A 27287-nucleotide genomic window follows, 5' to 3' on the forward strand; every position below is an offset into this window, starting at 1 on the left:
TAGAGTGTACACACACATATGCTCACACATGAACACATATGCACATAGACCCGCAAACACACATCAATGGAAAGCAGCAAAGCAAAGCAGCTTATGCTCTGATCCACTTATCACTGAGTACATAGCAAATCCTAAAAAGCTAAAACCTAAAGGTTGATGGTTGGAATTAGGAGGGATGGAGAGACAGAGGGCCCCAAATCAATGCAAAATCCTGAAACAATTCTCTCTTTGTGCAATGAGGAGAAAAGGCTATGTGTGCAGTATTGTAGCGGAGACAGGTTGGGGGCCAGCTAACATAGAACGATTAAAGGGATTTCACAGCAAGTCACTCAACTTCAAAATCAGCAGGAGAGGAGGCCAAATCAGGAGAGAGCAAATAGTGAGGAGACGGTGGGGGAGTGGGGGGGGGGGGGGTAACAAACAAAGTGTTCCCTTGTGTGTGCAAGATGAAGAGAAGGCTTTAGAGGATCTCCAGCAGCTCTATGGCGTATAACACTCAATACAAAGTTTCTAGCTAAGAAAGTTTCAGGGCCATGAATGTGCTGCTGGTCATCTACTTCCAGTTAGGTGCATATAATAAGGCAACAATCAAACCACTGAAATGTTCCGAAGGATTTTCTGCCATTCTCCAAGCCGCTTACTAAGAGGAGCTGATGATTAGTGTAGGATGTAGGAGAGTGCACGTGTAAGATATGAATTAAAACATGGTCAACCATTTTTGTTTGCTTTTATGTGTCCTTTTGTATGTATAGGGGGATAGATAGATAGAGAGAGAGAGAAATAAAGAGAGAGAGAGAGAGAGAGAGAGAGAGAACAAGAGATTAACTACTCAGGGGCAAAGTACTCAAATTCAAAGTAATCAAATCTTTATCTGCTCATTTATTTCCTGTTAACCCTTCTATCACAGCTAATTAGCCTTTTGAAACAGGATGTAGTTATCCTCTGAGAAATCTAATAGATAGATTTCAAACATGGCACATCTCTGTGGCTGTAACGTTGTGTGATAAACAGATGAAGCAGTGGTCAGACCACACCAGTGACAACGAATTTGCACTGTAACAGCAAGAGCTTACAATTTATGTGACTTTTGTCACATTATTTCATAAAGATAATTACATCACAGCAGGATTTCAGTATGTCTGGCCTCTCCTAAAGGAGATGGGTGTCAGGTGACAGAATCTGAGCACCTCATCTCAGAGATGTGGGAAAAATGTAAAACAAAAAATCCCTCGCAGTGTTTGACTGCAAGGGCAAAATCTGGTAGGTCTGTTAGGTATGATTTACATGCTTGCCTGCTTTGAGCAGATAATCTAGAAGTCTAATCAAAGAGTGTTTGCCCCTGAAGCAAGCCAACTTCAATTATTACTATCTCCCATTTCCCATGAACGCAACAATTAGTAGTACATTAGTAGTGAAAGAGAGAGTGAGAGAGAGTGAGAGAGAGTGAGAGAGAAAGAGCGAGCATGAGAGAGAGTGATAGATTGAGAGGATTCTAGTGCTTGTGTGTAGCATCAGAGGAGGTAACTTAACATGAAGCAAACAAACAAGAAGAGAAGATCATGACTTCACAGCAACAATCAAACACAATCTCCACACAGGCTCAGGGTCATTAGGGGAAACTGTCCTGTTCAGCCTGTGCATGGAGGTAACAAAGTAGCAAACATACTAATCACATCAGAGTCTGCATTTATTAAACATCACAGATACATTGATGATTGCAACACACACACACACACACACACACACACACACACACACACACGTATGCACACACACCTGTAACTCTGTCTAAGGGAACTGAGGCCAGGTATAAATGTAAGCTTTATTTAAGGACATATACTCTCAAAACCAGATAGGTGTGAGAGACATGGAGAAAAGGAGGAGAAAAATACAGAGAGACAGAGTGAGAAGGAAAGAGAGAGAAGTGAAAAATACATAAAATAGAGAAGTGAATGAATTAGATATTGAATCTCAAAAAACAGATCATGTGAGGAACAGCAATGAAATTGAAATTGAAAAAGAAATGGAAAATGAGTGGGAGAAAATGTGTGATTTGATGGATACTGTGTGAAAAGGATGAGAGACAAAATAATCTGTCTAATCACCATGGTAATATAGGGATAGTGAGGATTGACCCTTCCTCCTTCTGCAGTATGTCACAGAAGAACTTGACATGTACTGCATACAAGACAATCCAAAAACAAATACATACTGCTAAACATATTACACACATACACATGCAAACACATGCACACAAACACATGCACACACCCACATTTATGCCATAATTGCAATTGTGATCTATCCATTTTAGGGTTGAATTCTAATTGTAATATTTTATGTGTGACTTGAAATAAAAACTGTTGTTTACATCAGTTAATTAATCATTAATTAACCACCTGATCTCATCAGGGTTGTGATGCGGATGGCACTGACAACCCCTTGATGTTATCTGGAAAATGAAAGTTGCTAAACCTTCTTTGCACATTGTGAGGCAGCCTCTACAGGAGCATTAGCTAATGACAAGCTTTGCATTAACTGCTATTAGTGACATCTAAAAGCTCACAAGGTCATGGTGCTCTTGAGAGACAACCTGGGCTTTGTACTCAAGCTTAACATAATTATTAACCGCTTTGTCTTTCCACATGGACTGTCTGCTACTCTAATCAGCATGCTGCACCTGTAGATGACATACAAATATGAATTCTTCTGTTATGAAAAGAGGTCAGTTATTCTGTGCTGTGCAATTCCTCATGTTATTTTCTCCTCCCCAAAAACATCATAATGTTGCTACAAATAAATTGGTTGTGGAAGGATTGTTCCTTTGTAAAACTAAAGCCCTCTCCCAATACTCCCATTCACTGTCACTCGCACAGGTGTGTAGTCCCCTGTAATTAAGATGTCTGCAACTAAGATATGTGGTAATTGAAACGACAGCAGTGAGAAGGCAACTCAGATTGTCATGCAGACCACACTCCCATTCTGGCTGTGCTGCCACAGAGAGAAGTGGTCAGTGTGTGGCCCTGCAGACAGGGAGAGATGTTTCCCTTGCAAGCGTATAGCTCGTAGCAACTTTTAGAACTGCAGCTATGTCCAATCACATAGCCTCCATACTTAAATCACTCACCAGACTGCTTTTCTTAAATAAATCCATAACACACTTTCCTTTTCCTGCATACATACAGTCTCTGGTAAATTAGGAGAAAGAAAAAAAACTCCTTGAGGATTCTGTGAAAACTTCTACAGCCTTAGGTGACCAACAGAAATGTGAGTACAATTGACACCAATGGAAAAGGGGAAGAAAATGTCATAAATAGGTAGAAATCGAATCTCCCTCTCCCATAGACAGCACGCTAACTGCTATGACAAGATCATCGAAAATCAATAACAATAAACAATGCATGAACAAACAAGGCTATCTGAGGGAAAATGTCAGCTATGCAACACTAGGTAACTTTTACTATAAGTCACAAATTGGAATGTCCTGACAGTATTTACAGCTCATTCCCTACTATCTCTACACAGAAACACTTTCAGATTTTACTGCAGTTGTCATATCGTCCTTGGCAGACTTTGGGGCTGCAATTCATATATCACCGCCTGCTCACTGCAGGGGCCTTATCAGAGATCGACTCTAATAAGATTTGCACTTAGGAGAGTTGAGACTGTTGGGGGCAAAGCCCTTTTTTACCACTGATCCAAATCCATGTTTAAATAAGCTTGGCATTTGTCTGCCAAAGGTGTAAAATGTTGTAGTTAGACTTGGAAGCAAATGGCTGGATATAATATCCCAAATACCAAATGTAAAGCTCTAAAAAATACACTCTTTTAGGCCAGGTAGGGGAATTGGAGGAAAGTTTGCATTTCATTATAAGGTAATTGTTGCATTATTAGAAAAGAAAATACTCATGCACAGTTCACTATTGACAAGAATCTTGTCTACTGTGAGGTACCAGCTAAGGTCCTGCCTGCTAGTGTGGTTCAAAGAGGTTCTGTGACGGGTTGGGTGGTTCTGGGAGAAACTGTTAAACTGTGATGTTATCTTACCATCCCCACCCTGAGCCTTAATGTGAGCGAGGGCCATGAGCAGGATGGTTCCAATCCCCAACCATGTCACAAGGCATGAGGGCCTCCTCATCTTCATTCACTTACTGCTGTCTGCCCACCTGGGAGAGGGAGAGAATGAGAGAGAGTTATGACCTATGAGAATGCTCAGACTTCAGCCTTGAGACAAATTATAGCTCTTCCTAACTGCCCAACCCACCCTGTGCAATTCAACACCAAGGTGGACTCACACTCTGCTCTGACTTCTCAGTAAATAATTTCTCAGTGACAGCCTTCATTTCCATACAACTCAATCTCTAAGAACACAATAAACTCTCAGTATTAACCCAGCAGAATCCATAAAAAGGTAAATTGGGTTCATGTTGTTGACAAAACAACATGACAGTACATGCAAATTAAATTATATATATTGGCAAATGTACATATGTGTGCCTGAAGTGATCCTATAAATTACATGAATGTGTGCTACTGGGAAAAATCCAAATCTAAAGCAATTTTCAAATATCAGTTTAATATACTCTTTCCAAGAATTTGATGCATGATGACAGATCATAGTCTGGAAGCACACAACAACAAATGTGATTATGCTTCCTAACTGTCTGAATGTAACTTGCATAATGGAAGTGATGTGAAGGTAAGGAATGTTTCCGCTTGATGTTCAACCTGTATTCACAATCAGGCCCAAACAATGGCTATCCAAAGGAAGCTTTAAGCCACTAAAGCTTAAAACTATATACGTTAAAAGTATAAGTAGATGTGTCTGATGTTTGTAAACTGGACATGTCTGTATGCTTGCGCATGAGTATGTGTGCGCGCATGTGTGATAAAGAGAGAGTGACAGATTGAGTGAGAGGATTCTAGTGCTCAGACATAATTGTCTAAATGCAACATTGCAATCACTGTTTCTATCTTTCTTTAATGTCACAGAGACCATGTCTACCTCTAGAGCTCTTTGTATGAAAATTCATTATTTATATTTTGGCTTTTCACAGAGAGCCAAAACAACTGTAGCAAAACAAATCATAGCTACAGAACAGCATGTCAAACTCAAGGAACCTCTACACCACCAGCTCTCTCTTGTCTCTTTCTCTCACTCGCACTCTCTCTTTCACTTCTTCTTCTATTTTCTCTCATTTTCTGTCTCATTTGTGCTCATCTTTGAAGTTGAAGCAGCTTCCCAGATCTCCAGTCAGGGGAGAATCACGAGCTTTGGATGCAGCATGACTTTGATCAGTATCATCCACTAGAGACAAGTTTTCATGACCTGGGATTCAGGACGTCACACCATTGAGAGCTAATATTCCAAACATACATGGAGGCCGCTTCGAAATGTTCAGGGTGTATGGCACAGTGACGCTGTCTCACAGTCGAGAAGAATAGCTTTGTTTTTCAACTCAAGCTGCCCTTCTCACTTTTGACTGCATTCCTGAAAAAAGGAACAGGCAATACTTATTTTATCATCTTCAAAACTTGGAAGGAATTATCCAAGGCATGTTTTTTGATCAAAAGATTTGAAAAAGCATAGAAATCACACCTCTGTTTGTTCTTAATTGAAGTACAATAAGTAGTGTATATAGATGCCTTTTTGGCTGATGAACACTTGTCCATTAAAAGAAAAATGGCAAATATAATCACAGATAAATTTTGATCAACATAAACAACGCACATGTAATAGCTGCAACTATAAAAAAGAAGGTAAAAATAAGGTACTGCTGTATTAGGTATCAGGTGATGAATACCCTATCAAAAAAACAAATGTATGTAATTTTCTGAGAATAGTTTAATAGTTTTCAGCCTCACTGCTTGTCATTTACAACTCTTGTATGCAATATTAATTTTAGCAAGCATTTAAATTATAGATTTTGCCTGAAATACTTTGAAATACTATACATTTCTTAAAGATAATGACATTATACAACATAATATGTTATCTTATTATCATTGGCATAGTGCTGATGGCATATAATTTGACAATATTTTATTAATATGCACGTAAGGGCAGAAATGATACTTTTTCCTTGTGCCTGCATTTAAAGAAATGTTATTGAAGTACAGATCTCAAACATCATTTATCAAAGTAACAAACACTGTTTTAATTTTGTAAATTAAAAATTGCTAGAATTAAATGGGCACCACCATGAATCAGGGAAATTTTTCATAGATTTTAATTCAGTCTCAACTCTAAACTATAAGATCTGCAATGTAGTCACTGAACATCTACCAAAAATTTGAAATACCAACCATAATGCTATAAGCTTTACAAGTAATTGAATGTATATTGATTAATTAGCAATAATAAAGTAATACAATAAATGATAGATTGAAGAAGAGATGAATAAGACAATGTGTGACGATGCCCTCCCACGCCAGCAGCCTCCATCAGGTGGCAGCGTCCATGTGGCTTAGTTTATGTTATGCTTTTGTGTTACATGTGCTTGTATTTCTTGGTTTGTTGCCATGCCCCACTCAGGTGGTGTGTGCTTGTGCACCTCCCTCAGCAAAAGGTAGAGGGTGGCCATCATGCTCCACGGACACGTGGCGTCACCTTGCCCAAGCTTAAGATGTATGGTGTCCTCTGTGCCCCGGGCCCCAAGTGGCACAATGCTCTATGTTCCCCAGGCCCAGGGTGGGCATGATGCCTGCTGCTTCCCTTATCACCCTCCCTTGGCTCACCACCCCATCTGTGTTTATGTGTGCCAGAAGCCATGACAATTCCCATCCTCACCTGCAGCCTCCATCAGGTGGTGGCGGCATGTACTTGCCTTTTGTTTACATTTTGTTCTTTTGTTCCACATGCTTGTCTGTTTTGTTGCCTTGCCCCACTCAGGTGGTGTGCATCTTGCCTCATAGTCCACACTACTCAAACCCTTTGTCTGGAGGCTAGCGTTTGCTTCCTCTTTTTTTCATGCACATTCTTCGCCCATGACACACAAGTATGAATCACTAAAATACAGCAATAATAAAATAGAGCCATAGCTAAATTTAATAAAACAAAAATTAAGAGAGGGAATTAATGGCGAATGATTGGCAAAACTGAAGTAAAGGGGAAGATAGTCTATCTTCTTTGCTCCAAAGCTGGCTCCTTTTGGGACTGCAGTGATTGCACTGATTTCATAGGCAAACTCCTGAGATGCAGTATGTCTGAAGTAGTCTGTAGATCCTTGAATACTTGCCATTGGCCAAGTGACAAAAACCATTTCTATCAGCATCTATTAGGAAGGAAAGAGAGCTGCTAAATGATAACATTAATTTTACCTAGCATGTATTATGAGTGAATTGAGTGAAGACAAAAACAACAAATGAATAAACAAGGGACTTAGATCTAAGAAAGTAAATGAAACTCAAGAGATCTTCTTTACAAGAGGCTCTTGACATTGGTTTCATCTTAACTTTTAATTCTTAGTTTTCTTCTTGTGGGAAACCTTTTTTTTTCTAATTACTTATTGTTCTTACTGAATTAAGTCCACCTAAGTTATTTCAGACTGACAGGGGTCAAGTTTATTACTGAGTCATTATAGGTAGATTTATGACAATTAAACTAAGTAATATAAAATAAGGCAATTCTTACATCATTAGTTTCATACATCATGGTCATAACACATAACTCATGGTTATGACACATTATAACTTCCATATTAAAATGAGCATATGATATTTTGCGACTTTAATTTCTTTTCCACATTAACTTGAAAGCTAGACTACTAAAATCAACTAATATATTTTCATCTAACCAGTTTGTAAAAAATTACCAGCAAATACAATGCGAAGCAGTTAACTGAGCCCTTACAGCAACAACAACAAAAAAACTTATATCAGCCATTTGCCATTTTTGTGTAATCAATTATTTAGTTTTTGATTTTGAACAACTTTTACATTGAAATTACATTAAAATACTAAATATGCTTTATTTAGGTGTACTTCATTCATGTGGGCATTTAAAAATAAATCTTGCAATAATACTTTATATTATTGTTTTTATTTTGTAGAACACAGAAAAACAATAAATGGACATGTATGGTTTTTCGTTGCAAGGGCTGAATAATCATGTTGGTGATGGATGATGTAAGTGAATGATAATAAAATAATAATTTTTAAAATTAGGATATGTTTCCAAAACAATAAAACAATTACCTTAATTCCATGGTTACATTAAGCTAGCCAGACTTTACTTGAGCTTGTTATACAATTTCAAGTTATAATGAAAAAAGTTAAACCTTTATGTTATTACCCAGGTATTATAAGATAAGCATAATTCCATAACAATTCTACAGTTTACAAAATTTGTCTTGTAAATTGACATCAGTGTCCTTGGAATGTACATGGAGTGTCCTTTCACTTGGTGGGAGTTAATATTCAATGCCATTTTGGATACAGAGAGTTTTATGAAAACATTAGCAACAGGCAAGGAAACTGAAAATAGTTTCAAATTCAAATCTGTGATTTACAACACTTAGGTTAAGTTACCTGGTTTAGGGGAAGGAAGTCAAAGTAGGGGGATGATATGACTTTGTTTACGATGCTGAGCGTTAGACATACTGGTGAAAAGGATGTTCTAGTCTATAAAACTGAAAGTCAAAAAGGAAAGAGAGGGAAAAACTAATTTTAATGAAAGAAATTGTCATAATTACTTGGTAGACTACCACATCTAAGGCACCAATCCAAGCCACCTTTCAGGTACATATTGGTGCTATCTTATGATTTCACAGATACCTAAATTTTTCCTCACCAAAATATAGGCTTGTCTAATACAATGAAAAACTTCAAACAGGGTAGGAGAGAAAAACTCAACAAACACTGTATTCAGCTAACATTTGACAGCCCTAGCAAAGGACAGTAATCTTCCCTGAAATAGATTTTCTACTTTAACATTATTCAGATATCCATAATAGCTTCTTCATGCTCGCATTCTATCTACACTACAACTGGCCTTCTGTGCACTACTAGGTATCACTGTTGATTTTTCATCCTATTACAAACAGTGCCATCTCATATGCCTTCATTATGGGTGGGGAACATAACAGAAAGGTGAAAAAACAATTTAGCAAAGCAATTAGGTATCCTAAAGTCAATGACATTACTGCTGCCTACAACATCAGATTATCAATCTTGTCTCACAGCACAATACTCTGCTTATTCATGAAAGGAAGGGTTTGGAGGTGAAATCAATTAAGACTGATAACATTATTTGGTTAAGTATACTCACAATACACACTCTAATGCCCACCTAAGATATGTTTCACAGATTTATTCATGCTGCAGTTATTTTCAATATTTCATTATCAGTAAGGAACCAGATATAACACCCTACAGATCTTATTAATGCAGCCAACTTTAGGTATTCATTATCTATAATCAAGTACATTTACAAAACTTTGATTTTAGTTTTACTTTGACAACTTTGAGGTCTGAGATAGGCATTAGAAATGTTTCCAACCACATGCCTGTATCCGTATGTGGGTTGTACTTCCAGTAACACTTGAATCAGAGACATCAAATATTCAGCATTACTGGAACTGTTTTGGCATGACGTGAGCTGGCATATTCTCTCTCCACTTCTCTCTCTCTCTCTCTCTGAACATCATGTACTCTGTATCATCTGTTTGGCAGAGTGTGCTAAGGTTACCCAATATGAGTGAAGGCTGCCAAAGATAGGAGTGCTACTCATACCCCAGTGGGAGATGTAATCAGAGAGCGTGTATCCAGTCTGTAATGACTCAAGTGATTAATGCATTCCACTGGACTGGACTTCACTAGCATAGTCAGCATGATGACAATCAGCAGTACTAAAGAGATAGCCTAACCCTTAGGTGGATCACAGGCTGTCTGTGTCCAGTGCCTGCAGGCAGTCACTGGTGCAGACATGCACAAACTTATGGTTCAACTGAAAGGTGCCCAACACAGTTCCATTTCAGCAGTTTAGTAAATCAAACACACCTGATTGAAGTCAGTAGTTAATGTCTGGGTTTATTAGATAAGCTAAAACAGGAAAATTACTAAACTGTCCTGAACTTCAGTTGAATTAAGATAAAATTTGTTTTCTCATTCTTCTGTTGGTCACAACCAGGCTACCAACACAATGAAAAGGGCTTCCAAAACCAAAAACACTATACAATATACTAATAAGTTCATGTTTAAGTTAACCTCATTGTGGTTGTCGGTATAGCACCTTAAAGAATGAACAATAAGAAGTTGATTCATTGCACTCCTGCAGTGCCCAGGCAGCTATACTATCATTGGTTTAAGATAAGCCAAATAAATTCACATCATTATGTATACCCTTAAACAGACGAGGTAATAGTGGAATTATGTCAGCATCTTGAGCAAACAGAGAGTACTGTTTTTATGTTTTTAAGCAATGTATAATGTCCTGAAGTTATCTTAGAGCAATTCAAATCTGTAACTGGTGCTCTCTGACATCCTTTAATTATCCTTTAAATAGAGATTTATATGTACTTTGAAAGATTTTTGGGCATTGCAAACAATATGCTTCAATGCCCTTCTTAGAAGGTAAACAATCAACCCTTAATAAATGCACCATTCATGACATTTTAATATCATGAACATGGTGAACATATAATGAATACAGATTGAATTAATATAATGAACACAGACTGTGTGCTTTGTGTGTATTTATTAGTGCAATGTATCATCTTTGTGTGTATTTATTAGTGCAATGGCTCATTCATTGTTGTAACAGATAAGATTCAGCCACATACTTGAGGATATAAGTTGATGGGTACATGTGTTTAATAGTGAAAGGTATCCAATAACATAGTCGAAGAACATGCCAGTGTCAAAACCAGAACAGTAAGATTTCCAAGACAGAGGGATATCAAGCGCAGAGTCAGTTCAGGTCAAAGCCAGAGAAAAATGCAATACCAAATACAAAAGCGGGAATTAAAAACAGAACTGAGAAAAAGCCAAAAACTTTTCAGAAAACCGAAGAGAACAAAACAAAATAGAAACACTTGGTGCACATTGAACAAACAGAGACAATAATTCACACTGAAAAGGAAAAAAAACAGCCTTTACAGATGAGGCAAGAAGACATAGGTGAAAAGTTAATATTTTGGGGATGATGAATGTGAGACAGTGGTAGGGCCGGGTGATGGTTGAGTGTGGTGGTCTTCCTGACTCCCCTGGGGATTCTGGTAAGTGTAGTGTGGTTCAGACCTTCGTACAGGGCTAGAGGGAGGCATGACACTGTTTTCACATTCACTTTGTATTATATTTTTGTAACATTGCTCGCTTCATTCGTGTTGCTCCCCCATGTGGTCTTTTGTTTGTTGTCCACGTGTTCTGTTTTCTTCTTCTCTGCTCCACCCACCACTCCTGTCACTCCCCAGCCTAAATCCAGCCACCTGTGTCTAGTTATTCACTCATTTATCCCACCTGTGCCTTCTTCCCTGCGTTTATTCCTCCTGTTTCAAGTCCTTTGTGTGGATTATTATTATATGGCCATGTTACATTGTGTAAAGCACCTTTTACTTTCAGTTTTATTAAACGGCTTTCGTTTTTGGATTCACATTTGCTCCCTGTGTTTCTTTTTTTTGCGGGGAGGGGGGTTTGCTGCCACACACCTCTCCATCAAACTTGATTTCTTCAGACCAGGTACAACAATTTTCCTTACACACTCTAAAATTCATGGAGTAAAATACATTTCATGCACACTAACTTAGCTTTTTCAAATACTTTGCAAATTAGTTCAGGGTATGTTTAGAGCTAAATGTACTTATTGTGCCTAAATTACAAAATTTAAATGACTTTGGTATTCTGGATCTATTAAACAATATGATCTGAATATTCTAGTTTTTATTTTTAGAAGGCCAATCTGACATTATCATGTCATTTTTCAGGGAAGTGCCCTTATAAGATATTACATGACATTGAACAGACACACAAATGAAAACAGTGCTTCACTGCCTGTGTGCTGTGCACACCCTCCCACTGCCTACTTCATCTTCCTTACTTTATGAAACAGACTGAACTGGACACAAAAGGCTACTGTAGTACACTATTCACAGTGAATAACCAGTAGATATGGATGTGCTTAATGACCTTATAGGAAATACTTAGTGATTCCTATAATCACCTACTACAAGCAGTGCCAGACCAAGGCCAGGGGGATTGTGAAGGACCCCACCCATCCCAACAATAGGCTCTTCTCTCTGTTGAGGTCAGGGAAGCGCTTTTGCTCCCTGAAGACCAAAACAGAGAGACTGAAGAGGAGCTTCTTCCCACAGGCCATTCGGGCCCTGAATCAGGGAAACTGATAAACTGTGGGGACCACCACCACCATGTAACATAACTGTATATATGTTCAATTACCACCATGTAACATAAAAACTGTAAATATGTCATTTTACAAGATGGATCTGTACATTGTGTACATTGTGTGCATACCTATATACACAACCATATACATTGTGTATATAAACATAATATACATATATTGTACATACATTGTTAATATATTTTTGTACATATATAGAATATATATTCCTCTATGCACCCCTGTTTTCTTTTTCCTCAGTTTGGACAGAGCACTCTCAACCATTTCTCTGCGAGTTATACTGTGTATGCTTATGTATGTGACAAATAAACCAAACTTGATAAACCAAACTTGAAACTTGATGTTTGAATATGATTGTTTAATCATTATAATTAGTTGCACATGGGACCTATGGAGTGGTTGTGAGGGTGTGGCTGAGTATTATTTTCAGGCTAGAGAGACACATGCATGAACCAGTGAGTAATTAAAACTGGTCACATGTGCGTCTCGTTGACTGTAGCCTACTTAAATGGTATTTTCCTTCAATAGACTAAATGATGCTGAAAATGAAGCTGACACAGAACTCTGCTATAAGATGAAAAGTAAGAGACTGGAAATGTGAAAGCTGTAGGCAAACCGCCTCCTAAAAGAATTCTGTGTTCATTTGTCCTTCCTTCCTGACCCAGGGCAGTTACACAGATGGATTAAATAAATATTGGTGACCACCAAGAGGCTTCTCTCACAGGTTCACCTACTGATCAACCAGACAATTTAAATTTTAGCTCAGAATTTCAAGTTCTGATGTGATAAGAGGAAATTAAATGAAATGAGTTGCAATCTTTCAAGCCCCTTGATAGGCAATGTTATTTTTCAATCTTAAACAATCAAATGAGGCTTTACAAAATACATCAATACATCCTAATTTAAGACTAAACTAGACTAAACTAATCCTAATCAAAGTGATGCATATCTACCCTAAATTGTACATAAAGAATGCTCTGCTTAACATAGAGAATGAGAGTACCCCATATTGCATCTTTAGATACAACTTGTAATATAGCACTCAGGAGACTACAGGGCCTAGAACACAGAAGTGGTGACTTCAAAATAAAAATTACGTGTGGGGGGAGTGGCAAAGAAAATAATCTCTGAGTCATTGTGGACTGGCACAAGTAGATAATGCAGAAATGCATGCTCCCTGTTGAGAATTGTCACAGAAAACATTACCATTTGTACGATCTTCCTGATCAGGAATTTCCATATTATGTAATTATACCTAAACAGTTGGGGTTGTGTTGTGGTGCAGTGGTTAGCACTGCTCCCTCACAGCTCCAGTTCAGTTCCCAGCCTATTCTGTGTGTTTATGTGTTCTCCCTGTGCCTCCCTGTGTGGCTTTTCTCTTTCTACTCCATCCCACACTCCTAAGATCCAAAGATGTGTGTTAGGCCAACTGGTATTTCTAAGTTGGCCCAGTGTGCATGTGCACACTGTGATAGATTGGTGCCCTGACTGGGGTTGGTTTCTGCCTTGGCTCCTGGGCTGCACTAGGATATGCTCCAGCCCACCCTTGAGCCTGAATTGGATTAAGCAGTATAGAAGATGGATGGATGAATGAATTAACGTAATATGAACAGCTTTTATTTTTACATTTCTTCATGGCAGTGTAGTAAACCATAGTAGATATTCTCTACAGAGCCAGCAATTAAGGGACAATTTTCAGGGAGTCTGCTCTAGAACACTCCACACTGGATCCTCTGTGTGTGGTCTGCATTGACTTCAACTACTTCCCGACACCATCTGTCCATCATTATACCACCTCTACTGGCCAGCTAAATAAGTGACTAGTGAACATATGACATTCATGTATCTTCCAGGTTGTTCCACTTAAGGTCTTTGCATTGACTTACATAACTAAACTGTGAGTAGTTTGCCCTTGTTTTTTCACATGTTCTGTGTTCTAGTGGGTTTTCTTTCACTTTTTGCCTATCTTCATGAATAGTGATGATAATCACTTTTGTTATTCTTGCCTGCCCTTTTCCTCTTGTACTTATACTAATGATACAATGATTCATGGATAATCCCCAATGAAGACACACCCCAGTGACCCCTATGAACCTGACATCAAGAACCAGGTCCTTGGTATGAAAAAAAGAATGATATGAATTATTTAGACAGAGTACGTCACTGAATTTAAAGGGGACAAGATTGAGCTGACCAAAATAATGAAAGAACAAGAGAAAAGGTCATGTTATCCCTGTTGGATGATATTGGCTCCCTTTAGTTGGCCTCAGTTCTCTCACAGACAGCAGCTGGACATAAAAAGTTAAAGTGGACTATACCGGTTGATGAACAGATCATCTACAAAGAGAAGGATAACAAAAAAAGGATACAGAAGGATACAGGTAGTCTATACAGCAACAGGAATAAATTTGATTGCTCTTCATTGCAAGCTGTTTTTGTTCTGCAAATATATCTGGATCCATTACAATTTCATTATAGGCTTGACTGGGCTGCAATCTGTTTGGTTCCAACAACTATGGCTGTAGAGCTGTAGCATGCAGTGCAAAAATACTTATTTTTGCACCGCATGCTACAACTCTACAGCCATAGTTGGCTAACAGAATTAAATATAGTTTCCAGAAGAATTCATCTAAATAGACCTGGGATCACTGTTCTTAGTCATTTCTGAGGTAAATTATTTTCATTCAGGCACCTAATAACATTTTATTTGTATAGCTGAATAATGCTCCTGCTCCAAAAAGGAGAAAACTTGCCAACATCATAATATGACAGATCCAAGAGATATCATCAAGTCAAGAATGCCACCAACACCTGAAAAACTTTGGCACAGCATCTGTCTCTACTGCCTAATTCTACTTCATTTATTTGTAAGTTGTTTGATGTTAAGATACTCTTTGATCACAAGTCACTGATCTAGCCTGTCCTATCATCTTCAGTGTTACACTCAAATAAGATACAAACTACAACTACAAAGCTTTTTCTTTTTATTTTAGGTCTTTAGCACTAGTAGGTCTCCAGCTGTATGGAGCTGACCATGGTACTGTGCTCTGCAGTTCAGTAAAGTCATGACATCAAAGTCTCTTTATGTCGTCTCTGTGTCTGTGTCCAAATCCTTGTTGCAATGCTTATATCCCTATTCCTGTTCATGAGAGTATATGGTCTCTGGTAGCTGAACATTCTCCAGTCCAGTTATTTCTTTTGTAGGTTTCAATGATGAGCACATACCTCTATAATAAGCACAAGCTAGTTTTTCCCTCCTAGGGAATCAGCTGGAGCAAGCTGCTGTTAGTAACTGGCTTGATGGGCTAAGCAGCACTCCTCTGCATCTGTCCTCTCCAGCTGCTCAGACAATCTTATGACTGGAATCTTTCTAATACTATTTCACTGGATGTCACCTTGTTTTTGGTCATGTGCGGGGTTTTGTGCCAGTTTCTTGAGTGGCAAAATATTTCATCTTTATAAGAAGAGCATAAATGTATGGGCTCTTCAGACTTTGACATATTTAGTACAAATGCTTTCACAAAGTGCATGAACATTTTTGTGGTTTGCAATCATAGTAAGTTTGACCCCTTGCTATGATTTACTGAATTTGGCCAACATGCAATGTCATATATCTCTTTCATTTGATGCTGCCAATACAGAGCATAATCTTGATATGTCTATCTTCTTCCTTGATCAAGTAATTGCAAAACAAGATGCATCACTAAAATATACTCATATCTTTCCCTGTTTTTTCAAGGTGAAAAAAGATTGAGGCTATAAATTAAGATGAATTAGACAGCAGGTATGCACACATGCCTTAAACTGCTTTAGCAGCCTAGGCAATGACCATTATATATAAATCTGAATTGTTGTTTTTTGCTTTACTCCATAATCCTAGAATTATATTATTGTTGTAGCAAATTACACTTGTCACCATAGAACCAGTCCTGGAGCTCAGACTTCACTCTTGTTTTTATGTCAGTTTAACAGGTTGTGTTCTTCAACAAATATTATTCTCAGCAAGAGGCCAATCTGTTGATCCCTCAGTCTTATCACACTTTAATCTTGCTCATAAGAATTGCTTTTCTGTCAGGTCTCTTATTGTACTTTTCCAATTGTAATACATTTATTTTAGTACCTGCTGTGACATTATTCACTTCTGTTTGTACTTTTCATCTTCTGATTTGCAAGAGATTGCAGGATTCAACGTAATGGTTGAAATTCAATCAAAATCTTGACTGTGTTTCAATTGAATGGTGTCAATGCATGTGACCTATAGACTATATTTGTACTTCCTACTTTTGATACAATATCACTGCATCATCCTCTTTTGATGTGTCAATGTGAAAGATAAATGGATCTTCAAACTTGGGCTGTTAAGGTAGCTTGGTTAGAATATTAATGATATGTTAGTTATTTCTGATTAATGGTTGCACTTGTACAGTTTTTGCTGTTGTTGCTACTGTTGTTGATAAGTTGTTTTGTTTTTTGTTTTCAGCAGTGTGTACATTCCATGCCAGGAGATGTGTTCCGTCCTCATCGCTTCGCTAAATGAGGAGGTGGGATCTGTGTATCGCAACAGAGAAAGGAGCCACGCCCTAGGCCTGCAGTGATCCGTGGATGACCTTAGGAATTGGAATTGAGACTTGGAATTAAGATGCCTCCTCAGTCCCAGAGGAGTGGGGTCTCCCTCTGGAAAATTTGGGCTTGTGGGCCCCTGGTCTGTGCTCTCCAGTTTCACTGTGTGCTTTGTGTGTGCAGGCAGGAGACCACATGGTGGTCAGCAGAGGAGCCACATCGTCATGAGAAGGCACATTGCATGCAAGAAGGGGGCTCTGCCATGAGAAGAGTTCCAGAAATATGGGAATGTGTTGGTTCCGTGTTGACTGGAAGAGGCTCCGTCAACAGAGAGGGATGCCTCACTATGCCCTGTCCAGGATGGTTGGGGACTGGGCGCTGTATCCATGCCCAGTCGATGAAGGGGGCCCGGTCCATCAGGAGGGGCACTGTCCTGCCCTGGTGAGGCTCAGGACTATGCTTCAGTGGAGTAGAAACCTATAAGTGAAGAGGTTGGCCAGCATGCTGAGAGGAGGACACATGAGTTTTCTGTGTCCAGGGCGTGAGGGAGGCATGGTGTCCTCTATGCCCCAGGCCCTGGGTAGCAAGGTGTTCCGAGTTCCCCAAGCCCTGGCAGGCATAGTGCCAACTATGTCCCCACCCTCTCAACCTTGTTTCCTTTGCATTGGCCACAGCATGCTTCAGCTGGCGCACAGGGGCTTACTGTAACAGTGCCCCCCCACCGTCAGTAATAAGTGATGGTGGTGAGCATGTGGACTTCTGTTTGCATCTCTATTGTGTTTACACTAATTTGTGTTATTAGTCCACACCTCCCTCAGGTAGAGTGGTTGTCCATTAGTAGCCACACCACCTGGGGGTTATTTTGTCATTATGTGCCTCCTTTAGTTTGAATGCTTTAGTTGGAAACCTGTGTTTTCCATTTACAAAATAAACTTAATTTTTAAATAAGTTACCCTTTTTAGGTCTTAGCTTTATGTGGCACTCTTGTTGATGTTCTAGAATGCATCTTATGTCTTCCATATGCTGTGTGAGCATTTTATCATTCACCAAGATATCTAGAAGTGGAAACCAATTTAAATATTCTAAGCTCTATGCTTTGCTGAAAAGCATAAGGTCCATTTGTTAAGTCAAACAGAACCTAATTCCATTCAAATAGTCTCTAGAGAGTTGTGAGGATATGTGTCTTGGAATCTTCACTGATACCACTTTGATGATAGGCTTTGCCTTGATCTAAAACTGTGAACCATGCATTTTCATGTATATGTGGAATAGGCTCCCTATCTGGGTTAGGGTTTAACTCTCTGTAGTCAATGCCAGGTCTAAGGCCTCTGTTTCTTTTTCTAGCATAAATAACTGGTTATATGTATGGGAAAGCAGATTTTCTGTTATTTTCTGTTATTTTTGATTTCTTAATAAAGTGGATGTGACATTTTAGTTTTTTTTGTTGTTGTTGTTTTGTTTTGTTTTTTGGTTTTTTAAGAATTTTAGGTACAGTCTCTAATGTCCGTTTTCATATAGCCATCCATATCTTCATTTCTGGCAAAAGCACCATATTTATAAAGACCTGCATATACTTTGATGTATAACTAATTGAATGCTTGTTAAAAATTATAAAGTTTAATGTTACTTTGGCCTATTTTTTAAATTACACAAGAATAACATATTTACTCCAATGATGAAATATCCATTACAAGGTGAGACATTTTTTTTTCTAAATTTTCTGTCTACAACTGGTTTATAGATTTAAAAATGGATGTGTACACCATCGTTATAGTCTTCGTTTCATTTATTCTGAATTTTCTTTCCTAATAAACAGAAGGCATTAACACATTCATATATTAACACATTTTATGATTGGCATAACATGAAAATGAATATCATGATCTTTTATTACCACACTTCTAAGAGCTAACATGTCAAGACATAACAGGCATGTGTTAAGGCATGTGTTAAGGAAATTGGGCAGTACTTCAAGCAGTACTTTATGGAGATAGGAGTTAAGTTAGCTAGGACTGGTCTGATATGAAGCAAAACGTTTCAAGACGTTTGTCTTTTCAATCATTTGTTAAGACACTTGAATTAATTTATTTCAGCTCGCTTTCATCAGCAAAGTAACTGATGAGGATGAAATAGCTACTTGATTGAAAATGATATTATTTCTTGTAATGTGACTGGTTTAAAATATAATTTATCTTTTCATCAAATATACATATACACTGCTGTACATTCTTTTCTGGATTTTTTTTTTCAACAGAAAGATCCCAAAGTATCCAATGACAGCTCTTCTTTGTGAATTTTTAAGATTTTCTATTAGTTACTTATTTCATGCTGCTTGTAATCTACTTTGTGACATGAAACAGATGAAGAGACAAATGAAGAAAAAATCATTTGAACATTTAAAAATATTTTACCTACATTTCTAAATATTTTGTATTTTAAGGTAGTTTAATCCATAATTGTTGTTTATTTAACAAAACATGATTGAATGCTTTATTGCTCTACATTTCATTGTACCTGTGGTAAGGTAAAACTAAATAAATATGTTTACGGTAAGCTTTAAAACACTGACCCTATTTCACAAATAAAACTGTCCCACAACCTCAGGTCTATGATGGTCTGAGGTTGTTCGTTTTAGGGTCCATTTAGGGTGTTCTCATATCGGCCTAGTTCTCTTTAAATGAACTAAACTCAGTTCCATTAAAAGTGAACCAGAAAGGGAACTAATTGCAACTGACCTCATTTCTTTTTCTCACAATGCAAGTGAAATTTAAATGCCACTATGTTCAGCACTGATGAGATCTCAGAGCACTTGTTGCTCACAGCACAGTTCCGTTTGAACTCAGACCCCATCTGTCTAACACTGAATTATGGATATGATATACTCAAGATAGTCACTTGTCATGCTGCTGTTATTTGGGTCTGCGACATTTTCGTGAAGCATATGACAAAAACAGAACTGACAAAATGCCAAAGCAGTTTAAAAAGAAATTAAAGAAGAGACAAACATGGGGACAAACTTTGCTTCAGAACCACACAATCTCACGTGCAGCAATTTTTCTTGAGCTCATTTTTTCCCATAAAGATCGTCGCTGTGTATGATAAGCCTCAAGGTTTGCCCAAAATAGAACACAAAATGGACCAGGGCCACCTTGTTTTCACAGTGCACAAATCAAGCAGACCACAAACAAACCCTATTGAAACCACCTCAGGAGACCTCAGGAGGTGGTCTGGGTTTGGTTAGTTTTGGGGTTTGTTTAGCAGAGTCTGAATTCATTGGATGTATTTACATATGCAAAACAAACCATGATTATGTGATCTGAGAGCACTTTAAATGACCTGAGTGTGAAAACGCCTAAAATCACACATTAATTCTCCAAGCACAATAAAATAAATAATATAAAGTAAACTGACTTTACATGAACTGACTCCTACAAGTCCAGGCCCTTTTTAGGGGAACTTCAGCCCCCATTTTTTGTCTCAACCCCTAAACATTTTTCACAATCCATATTTTCCCAAATACATTGTCTACTCACATTTTGTGGTCCACTTCAGTTTTACTAAAGTGCTCCAGCAAGCTACAAGTAAACTATCCTTCCATTTTTCCCCTTTGTTTAGCCATTTATTGGTTTTGAACTGAATGATTGTGACACCTCTGCTGCTATATTTCAATAAATCTTACCTTTATGTTTAATATTTATCCAACTCACAATCTGTTGAATTATTTTCAAAATCAGAGTATATTACACATGCACACAAACACACAAATGTGCGGAATTTCAGAGGCCTGTATTGCATACAGCCGAAATATTATCCATAGTGTTCCACGTTCTCTTTCAGGGCTGAGCCTTGCTAATGTTAAAATCTTAGAATCAGCCCTGGTTTCCACTAATAAAATTTCTTATTTCTGCTTTTTAAAACAAGTTGCATTTCCTCAGGCAACTTGATCTGTAGGTAAGTATTGGTATTTTTGGTATTTTCATTTGCTGTACTTATTTACATATTTATTTACATGACAGTAGATTATTTATAGTAATTTTAGCTAATGTCTACAAGTTTGATTTGACTTATCCAACACACATATGCACTGCATAAAATGCACTTTTTTATGAACAATACACAATTTTTTCCTTTATAAAAGCTTTGCCAATAATATTATCTTCCTAAGCATGATAGCCAGTCTAGATTAAGGTTTGGAGGTCTGGACCTTCTGACATAGTGTAAATCCCTGACTAAATGTGATAATTCACCAGTGATAATGGTTTAAAGCTAACTCAGAAGAGGATATATCTTAATATATGTTCAGGAAAGGGTCTTGTACTGTTTAAACAATCAATAAACAATCTGTACTGGTATGTACTGTAATGGATATTCATTGCATTCCAGTATTAAACCTAAAAGGATGTGTATCATGTTCATGTGACTCAGTGTCCTCAGTGATCATGGCAGAAAATAAAAGAAAATGAATAAAAACAATAATGGATATATTGGTACCAACTTTTTGTGGTGATATTTCAAACATCATAAAGCAGCAGGAATATCTTATGCCACATAAGAGGACGTAATAAGGGCAGTGCATTGGCTACAATAATAGAACAACATTGACTTAAAAAACACACATGGGAAGGGGGTGTGGTTTTCAGATTATAAAAAATTATAAAACATCCTTTTTGCTTACTGCAAACATAGTCAGCAAGTCTGTAGAAGCTGATGTCATGTTATTGGTGTCTGTGATACCAGAGATAAATGTATTGATTGTTGACAACTTCCCTACTGAAAGACTTATACAAGTGCCAGACCTACAGGGATTACCATCTTCCTCTGTTACCTACTGCTTTTCCTGTCTAATCCTATGTTTACTTCTCTATGTTGCTACATATCTCTGTCTCTCTCTCTCTCTCTCTCTCTCTCTCTCTCTCTCTCTCTCTCTCTCTTCTCACGCATGCACGCACGCACACACACACACACACTACTACTACTACTACTACTACTACTACTACTATTACTACTACTACTACCACCTATCAGTGGCTTACTCAAAATAAATAATTCTCAAAAGCACTTCCTCATTTTGTTTGTCCAACTATGGACAACTATGAGTTCTGAGCAATCCCTGTATCTTGTGACAAAGTGAATTAACTAAAACTGCTCGAACTCATGTGACACCACAAGTTTGTGAAATAAAAGTAATGTTTATTTTTTTCCATTTGATTTTTCATGAATAATGCAAGTCACAAAATGTATCTTGTATGTGAACATCCCACTCCAAAAAGCCTCAAGTCATTTAATATGTAAACAGTACTTGTGTTTATGGTGCTTGTAGTTATCAAGGGTCCAAAAGAGAAGACTTTGTATAGTCTGACATACCACTTTGACTGTGAATGTCCCTTAATTCATTGTACATGTTCTCTGTGCAATTCAGACAGAAACCAAATAAATCCTTCAGTCATTTTAGCATACGAAAGTGTGGGTATAATGCTCATACATGGCAAATTCTACAGAGACATGCCCCAACCTTAATGCCATAATCAAACTTCCATCCCCAATTCCCCCAGCCTCTCCAGACACCCCATTCACTCCTGAACAGCTCTCTTAACCCTCAGATTGGCCCTGCAATCTCTGGCTCCCCAGCCAAATAAATGAGTGCACTCCTGCCTCCTGTTCTGTTATAGTCTACCTGTCAGACCTCCACTCACTGAGAGTGCTCTCTCTCCCTCCACCCATGGCCCCAGCCCTGGTTTGCTGGCATGCTGCTCGGCTCCCTGGGGTGGTGCAATTGTCACACACTGATTAGCAATGAATCAGAGGGCTGGGAGAAGCTCAGCATCACACAGCAGAGGTGGTGTCCTCAGGTTCTCATGTCTTGCACACAGAAGTGTGCAGAGCGACTCAGTAAGAAGGAAAGAAATGGGCATGTGTAAATAGTGATGAATTCAGACAGATGGTACATCAGTCATTAACACATTACCATAGAACAGCCCTAATTTTCAAAGCTCCCAAATTTACATCTTGATTACGGACATTTCTTGTCTTTGTGTGCCTTTCACCTGTTTCTTGACAGTTCTCCATTGTTCTTCGCTTCCTGTCCCTCTGCCCACATTCATCTGGCCCTCCTTGTCAATCTCTCCTTGCTGTCTTCCTGTCTGTGCTCCTCCTTAGCGTCTTCCTCTCTCTAATCATCTCCCTCTCCGACTGTATGTGTGGATGGAAACCATTTCAGGCATCACTACCCACGGATCTCTTATCAACAAATGGTGAAATGTATTCCCCAGGTGTCCACTGTGCATATGAATACAGTCATATTTGAGTCCAGATGTGGCACAACCTGAGATTCTAAATATTCTTGGAACCACACAGCTTATTATGAAGTCCCCCATTCTACTGCTTGGAACACACATTCTCCCTACATCCCCAAAACACACACACTTCAGTCGTCATCACATCATCCTGCTCTTAGGCTAATTATAAGTACTCAGCTCTGTTCTATAATAAAGTAAATAAACCTGCCATTGAAAACGTGAAGGTCATCTGAATGTTTAAGACTAACCTCTATGTAGAACCTTGAATGACCTTTGTCTGTTTCATGGTACTGCCAACATTTCTCACAACTCTTGACATATTTAAATTTAGCTTGAAAAATAAATAAAAACAAAGAAAGCATTAATGAAATATGTAAGCTATGCAACATTTATTAAACCCTTCCAGAACATTTTAGGTACTTTTACATTAGGAGCAGTATTTGGATATGACAATCACATCATGAGAGAACATCATGGTGATTATTCAAACATTCTCATAGAATAAGTAACCCTAGAATATCAACCAAATAGAGAAATATGAAAGATAATTTATTATTGAACACATGTTGATGAAGTCTGACTATAGACAAGCCAACTAGGATTCACTTTGTTCCAAACAAAGATCTTGCTAGACCTGCCCCTAGCCTTAACCTTGACTTCTTCAGTCTTCGTACAAGCTGGGAATTCTTATACATTTGCAATCATTATGTCATCTTGATTGTAAGAACAATCATTTTTATTGATGGAAAAGTGAAATCAAAGAATTTGCACTGTAGTTGTACACCCAGCACACCATCCATAGACCAGCAGTTAAGAGCTCTGCACTAATTACTCACTAGAAAGTTCTAAATTAGTTAGCCATGGAATTTCACAAATTATAGCATCACTGAAACATAGCAACACGAGAGCATTCTGTGTAAAGCAATACTCACATGGAGGCATGGAGCAGGAGGCATGCAAATATTTCATTAAGCATCTTTTAGAGAATTACCAGCCCCCATTTAATTAGTGCTTCATTGACTTAACTATTCACAATGGGATATACATCACTATGTGTTACAGACATACCACATGTAAAAGCAACAACTGTTAATTCCCAAAGCAATATGCCACCAGTGTTTAATCGATTTATGTTTTCCCTATCATTAAATGGGTTTGAAGCTTGACCAGACACAGAGTATCTCAACACCTGATTAAACACATAATACTGGCTTAAGGCTATAGCATGCTACATGAGAAGTGAAGAGACCAGGTCTTAAATTACTTGCTCCCATTGCACTTCAATTAGGACCATGAGATGCATTTTGATTAGGTACAAATGGTTCAAACTTTAACAAGAAGAACCCAAGGAAAACCCAAACAGCAAATTTCAAAACTGTTTGTATTATTAAAGCCCTGCTACAAATGGCAAGGTATGTTTTACAACTGTAATAGTCTGTCTATGAAGATTTTCAGTCATCCAGGTAATTGTATTCTTTAGAATTAATAGTCATAGTTTATTACTGATGCCATTTCACCCCCCATCTGAAGGGTTTTGTCAATTCATCAGCATGGTAGGAAACTTCCCAGCATGTAAACCACTGGGTGTGATTCACACCTATGATGTCATGAACCTCATTAAGGTCACACAGCAGCTGTTGTATGGAGGTATGAAAAGCCAAAAAATTACACATGCCAAATTTACTGATCATATTGTAAGTATGTGCCCTCTTCCCTGTTCAGTAAAGATGAATTCTCCTCTAATACCTCTTTGGAACTAATTGTCCACTCTATCCAACATCTGTACACTCCTGTCTTCAAAGAGATTTCTTCAAAACTGCATATTTCATGTTGCTCCACTTTGTTAGATAGCTTATATAGTCTTTTAGATGTACAAGTTTCGTTCCTGTCGTCCTGATTTAGTACTACTAGACAATGAGAGACACATCCAAAGAACAATGATGCTTCCACTAAAGTACCTAGTTAGGAAGTGGTTGCACCATTTGGAAAATTATTTTAAAGCATCAACATTTGTTCATCAGTAAGACAGGTTCTATAAGACAGTGCAAAACACTGAAGGTCACTTCAACACTTTAGGTGGCATGGCATCCATTCAACAGAATTCAGTCGATAGCGATCATATTCTGTGTCTACTGAGTGAAATTCTATATTAGACTTGCATATAGACTTTATGTATTTCTATAGAAGCATAACATCTCTCTATCTCTCTCTCTCTCTTAAGTGCTGTAATTGTGCTTCTGTGTGCATGCAGCTGCAAAGTGAATTCAGTTTGTTGAACAGAGACACTATTCATTATCCCTACTGCATGTCAGCACCTCAACTAGCAGAAATAAGTAAAAAAATAATTCCATCAAGAAGAAGTGCATCAGTGACATTTGCTCTTATCATAATATATTTTCCACTTTCATTTATTTTTATCCTAGTTCATCACTATTGCACTACTTTTTACTTTCACTTGTTGTGTATTTTTCCCACATTTTTGAGCATAACACACACACACACACACACACGTGTGTGTGTGTGTGTGTGTGTGTGTGTGTGTGTGTGTGTGTACACATACGCAGTGTATAGGACATTGACCCAAACCGTTAAGAAAATGAAATCATGCCTTTTAACTTACAACCTCAGCAATGACACCTTATCAAAATTCATGCCACGTAACAACATAAAAGGATGGCACCCGTGCCAGCATATACAAGATCATAGACAGACGCATGCACTCAGGCACAAGTGGACACGCAGTAAGGTGGAATAAGTAACCTAATCGACATTAAAGTGTTAACAGTGGTTGCAGGTTACTTGCTCAAGCCATGTGAATTAGTTCTCATGACGAGATATTCAGTTAGGTTTTTGGAGGCAATTCAATTGGTCTCAGTTTTTTTAACCTATGCATTTCTGGAAAACAAAAGAATGTTTAGATCAATAATTTATAGAATACGATTTATTCACTCAGAAATATCCATAAATGTGAAGTGGATAAGACCATATTTTACCAACTGGCAGCTTGAGTTTACAATAGATACCTTCCCCGTTACAAGAACAATCGCAAAACCAGACGTATAGCATCTGCTTGGTCCAAAACTAACTTTCCAGAGATCAGAGAAACACAATGGAAGACAATGTGTTTAAAGCATAACATATTATATACACTAACCATGTGTAGTTTTAGAAAAATAATGCAAACCTACTAATTAACCCACCAAAAATACTATAAAATGTGAGTTCACAATATAAGTCCCGTATTTTTTGAGAGACAGCGGTAAGAATTTAATTTGCCTATCATTACTTACCCACAACCTCCGACACGTCCAAATGCAAAATCACTTTAACCTAGGGTTATAATAATTTCGAATACAATATCGATCTTACTGGACAGGTACTTTTATATTAGAAATAAAGATAAACTCACCATGTTGGCTTGAAAACCACGCAGATCGACTCTGAATGGGTTCATACAGCGCAGGCTGAACGAGTGAAATGCATTCCGTGAAAAGCCACACACACCACACAATATTAGACTGCTCTCATTTTCGCCGGAATAGAAGGATGCGTAACACGAGATAGCGGTATCAATCCTTGTCAGTTCCCAGACAGCAAATTATAAGACCGGGTCAGAGATGGGACTGTTTTCGCACGACAGCCAATACTACTCCAGTTTAGCGTTAAAAAGTTGCATAAACTGGGCGCCTGCCACCGTGCGTCTCTCTCTCTCTCTCTCTCTCTCTCTCTCTCTCTCTCTCTCTCTCTCTCTCTCTCTCTCTCTCTCTCTCTCTCTCTCTCTCTCTCAGACTGAGTAAATGCGAATCTGCTCATGACGCGTAGACAGTAATCCTATTTGCTTGCTAAAGGTAAATCGCCGTAAATATTTTCCAGCGTCGTGTGAAAGGGAGCTGTGCATTAACGTTAACCTTTATCATATATCCAAACAACCAATAGTTTAGACGATTATTCAAAATATACAGAATATCTGGAGTTTTATTTATTATCCGAAGACTCGTTCGTTCATTTTGAATGATTAAACAGAATATTTTGGAATATATATAGAAAGGAATATAATGTTGAACTCAGTGGAT

At 38.0% G+C, this 27287-nt stretch overlaps 1 protein-coding gene across 1 annotated transcript in view; it reads right to left on the reverse strand.

Moving 5' to 3' along the window:
- pcdh15a (protocadherin-related 15a) overlaps positions 1 to 26953 on the reverse strand; it is a 122934-nt gene extending 95981 nt beyond the window's left edge. Inside the window, exons 1-2 of the mRNA XM_081724266.1 lie at positions 26624 to 26953; positions 4048 to 4166 (exon numbers count right to left, since the gene is read on the reverse strand). Coding sequence (XP_081580392.1) covers positions 4048 to 4144 — 97 coding nt within the window. The 5' untranslated portion in view covers positions 4145 to 4166; positions 26624 to 26953. The remainder of the gene's footprint in view (positions 1 to 4047; positions 4167 to 26623) is intronic.
- Between the last annotated feature and the right edge of the window lie 334 nt (positions 26954 to 27287).

This window comes from Electrophorus electricus, chromosome 12 (assembly GCF_041902795.1).
Source record: "Electrophorus electricus isolate QZ-2024a chromosome 12, ASM4190279v1, whole genome shotgun sequence".
NCBI lineage: Eukaryota > Metazoa > Chordata > Actinopteri > Gymnotiformes > Gymnotidae > Electrophorus > Electrophorus electricus.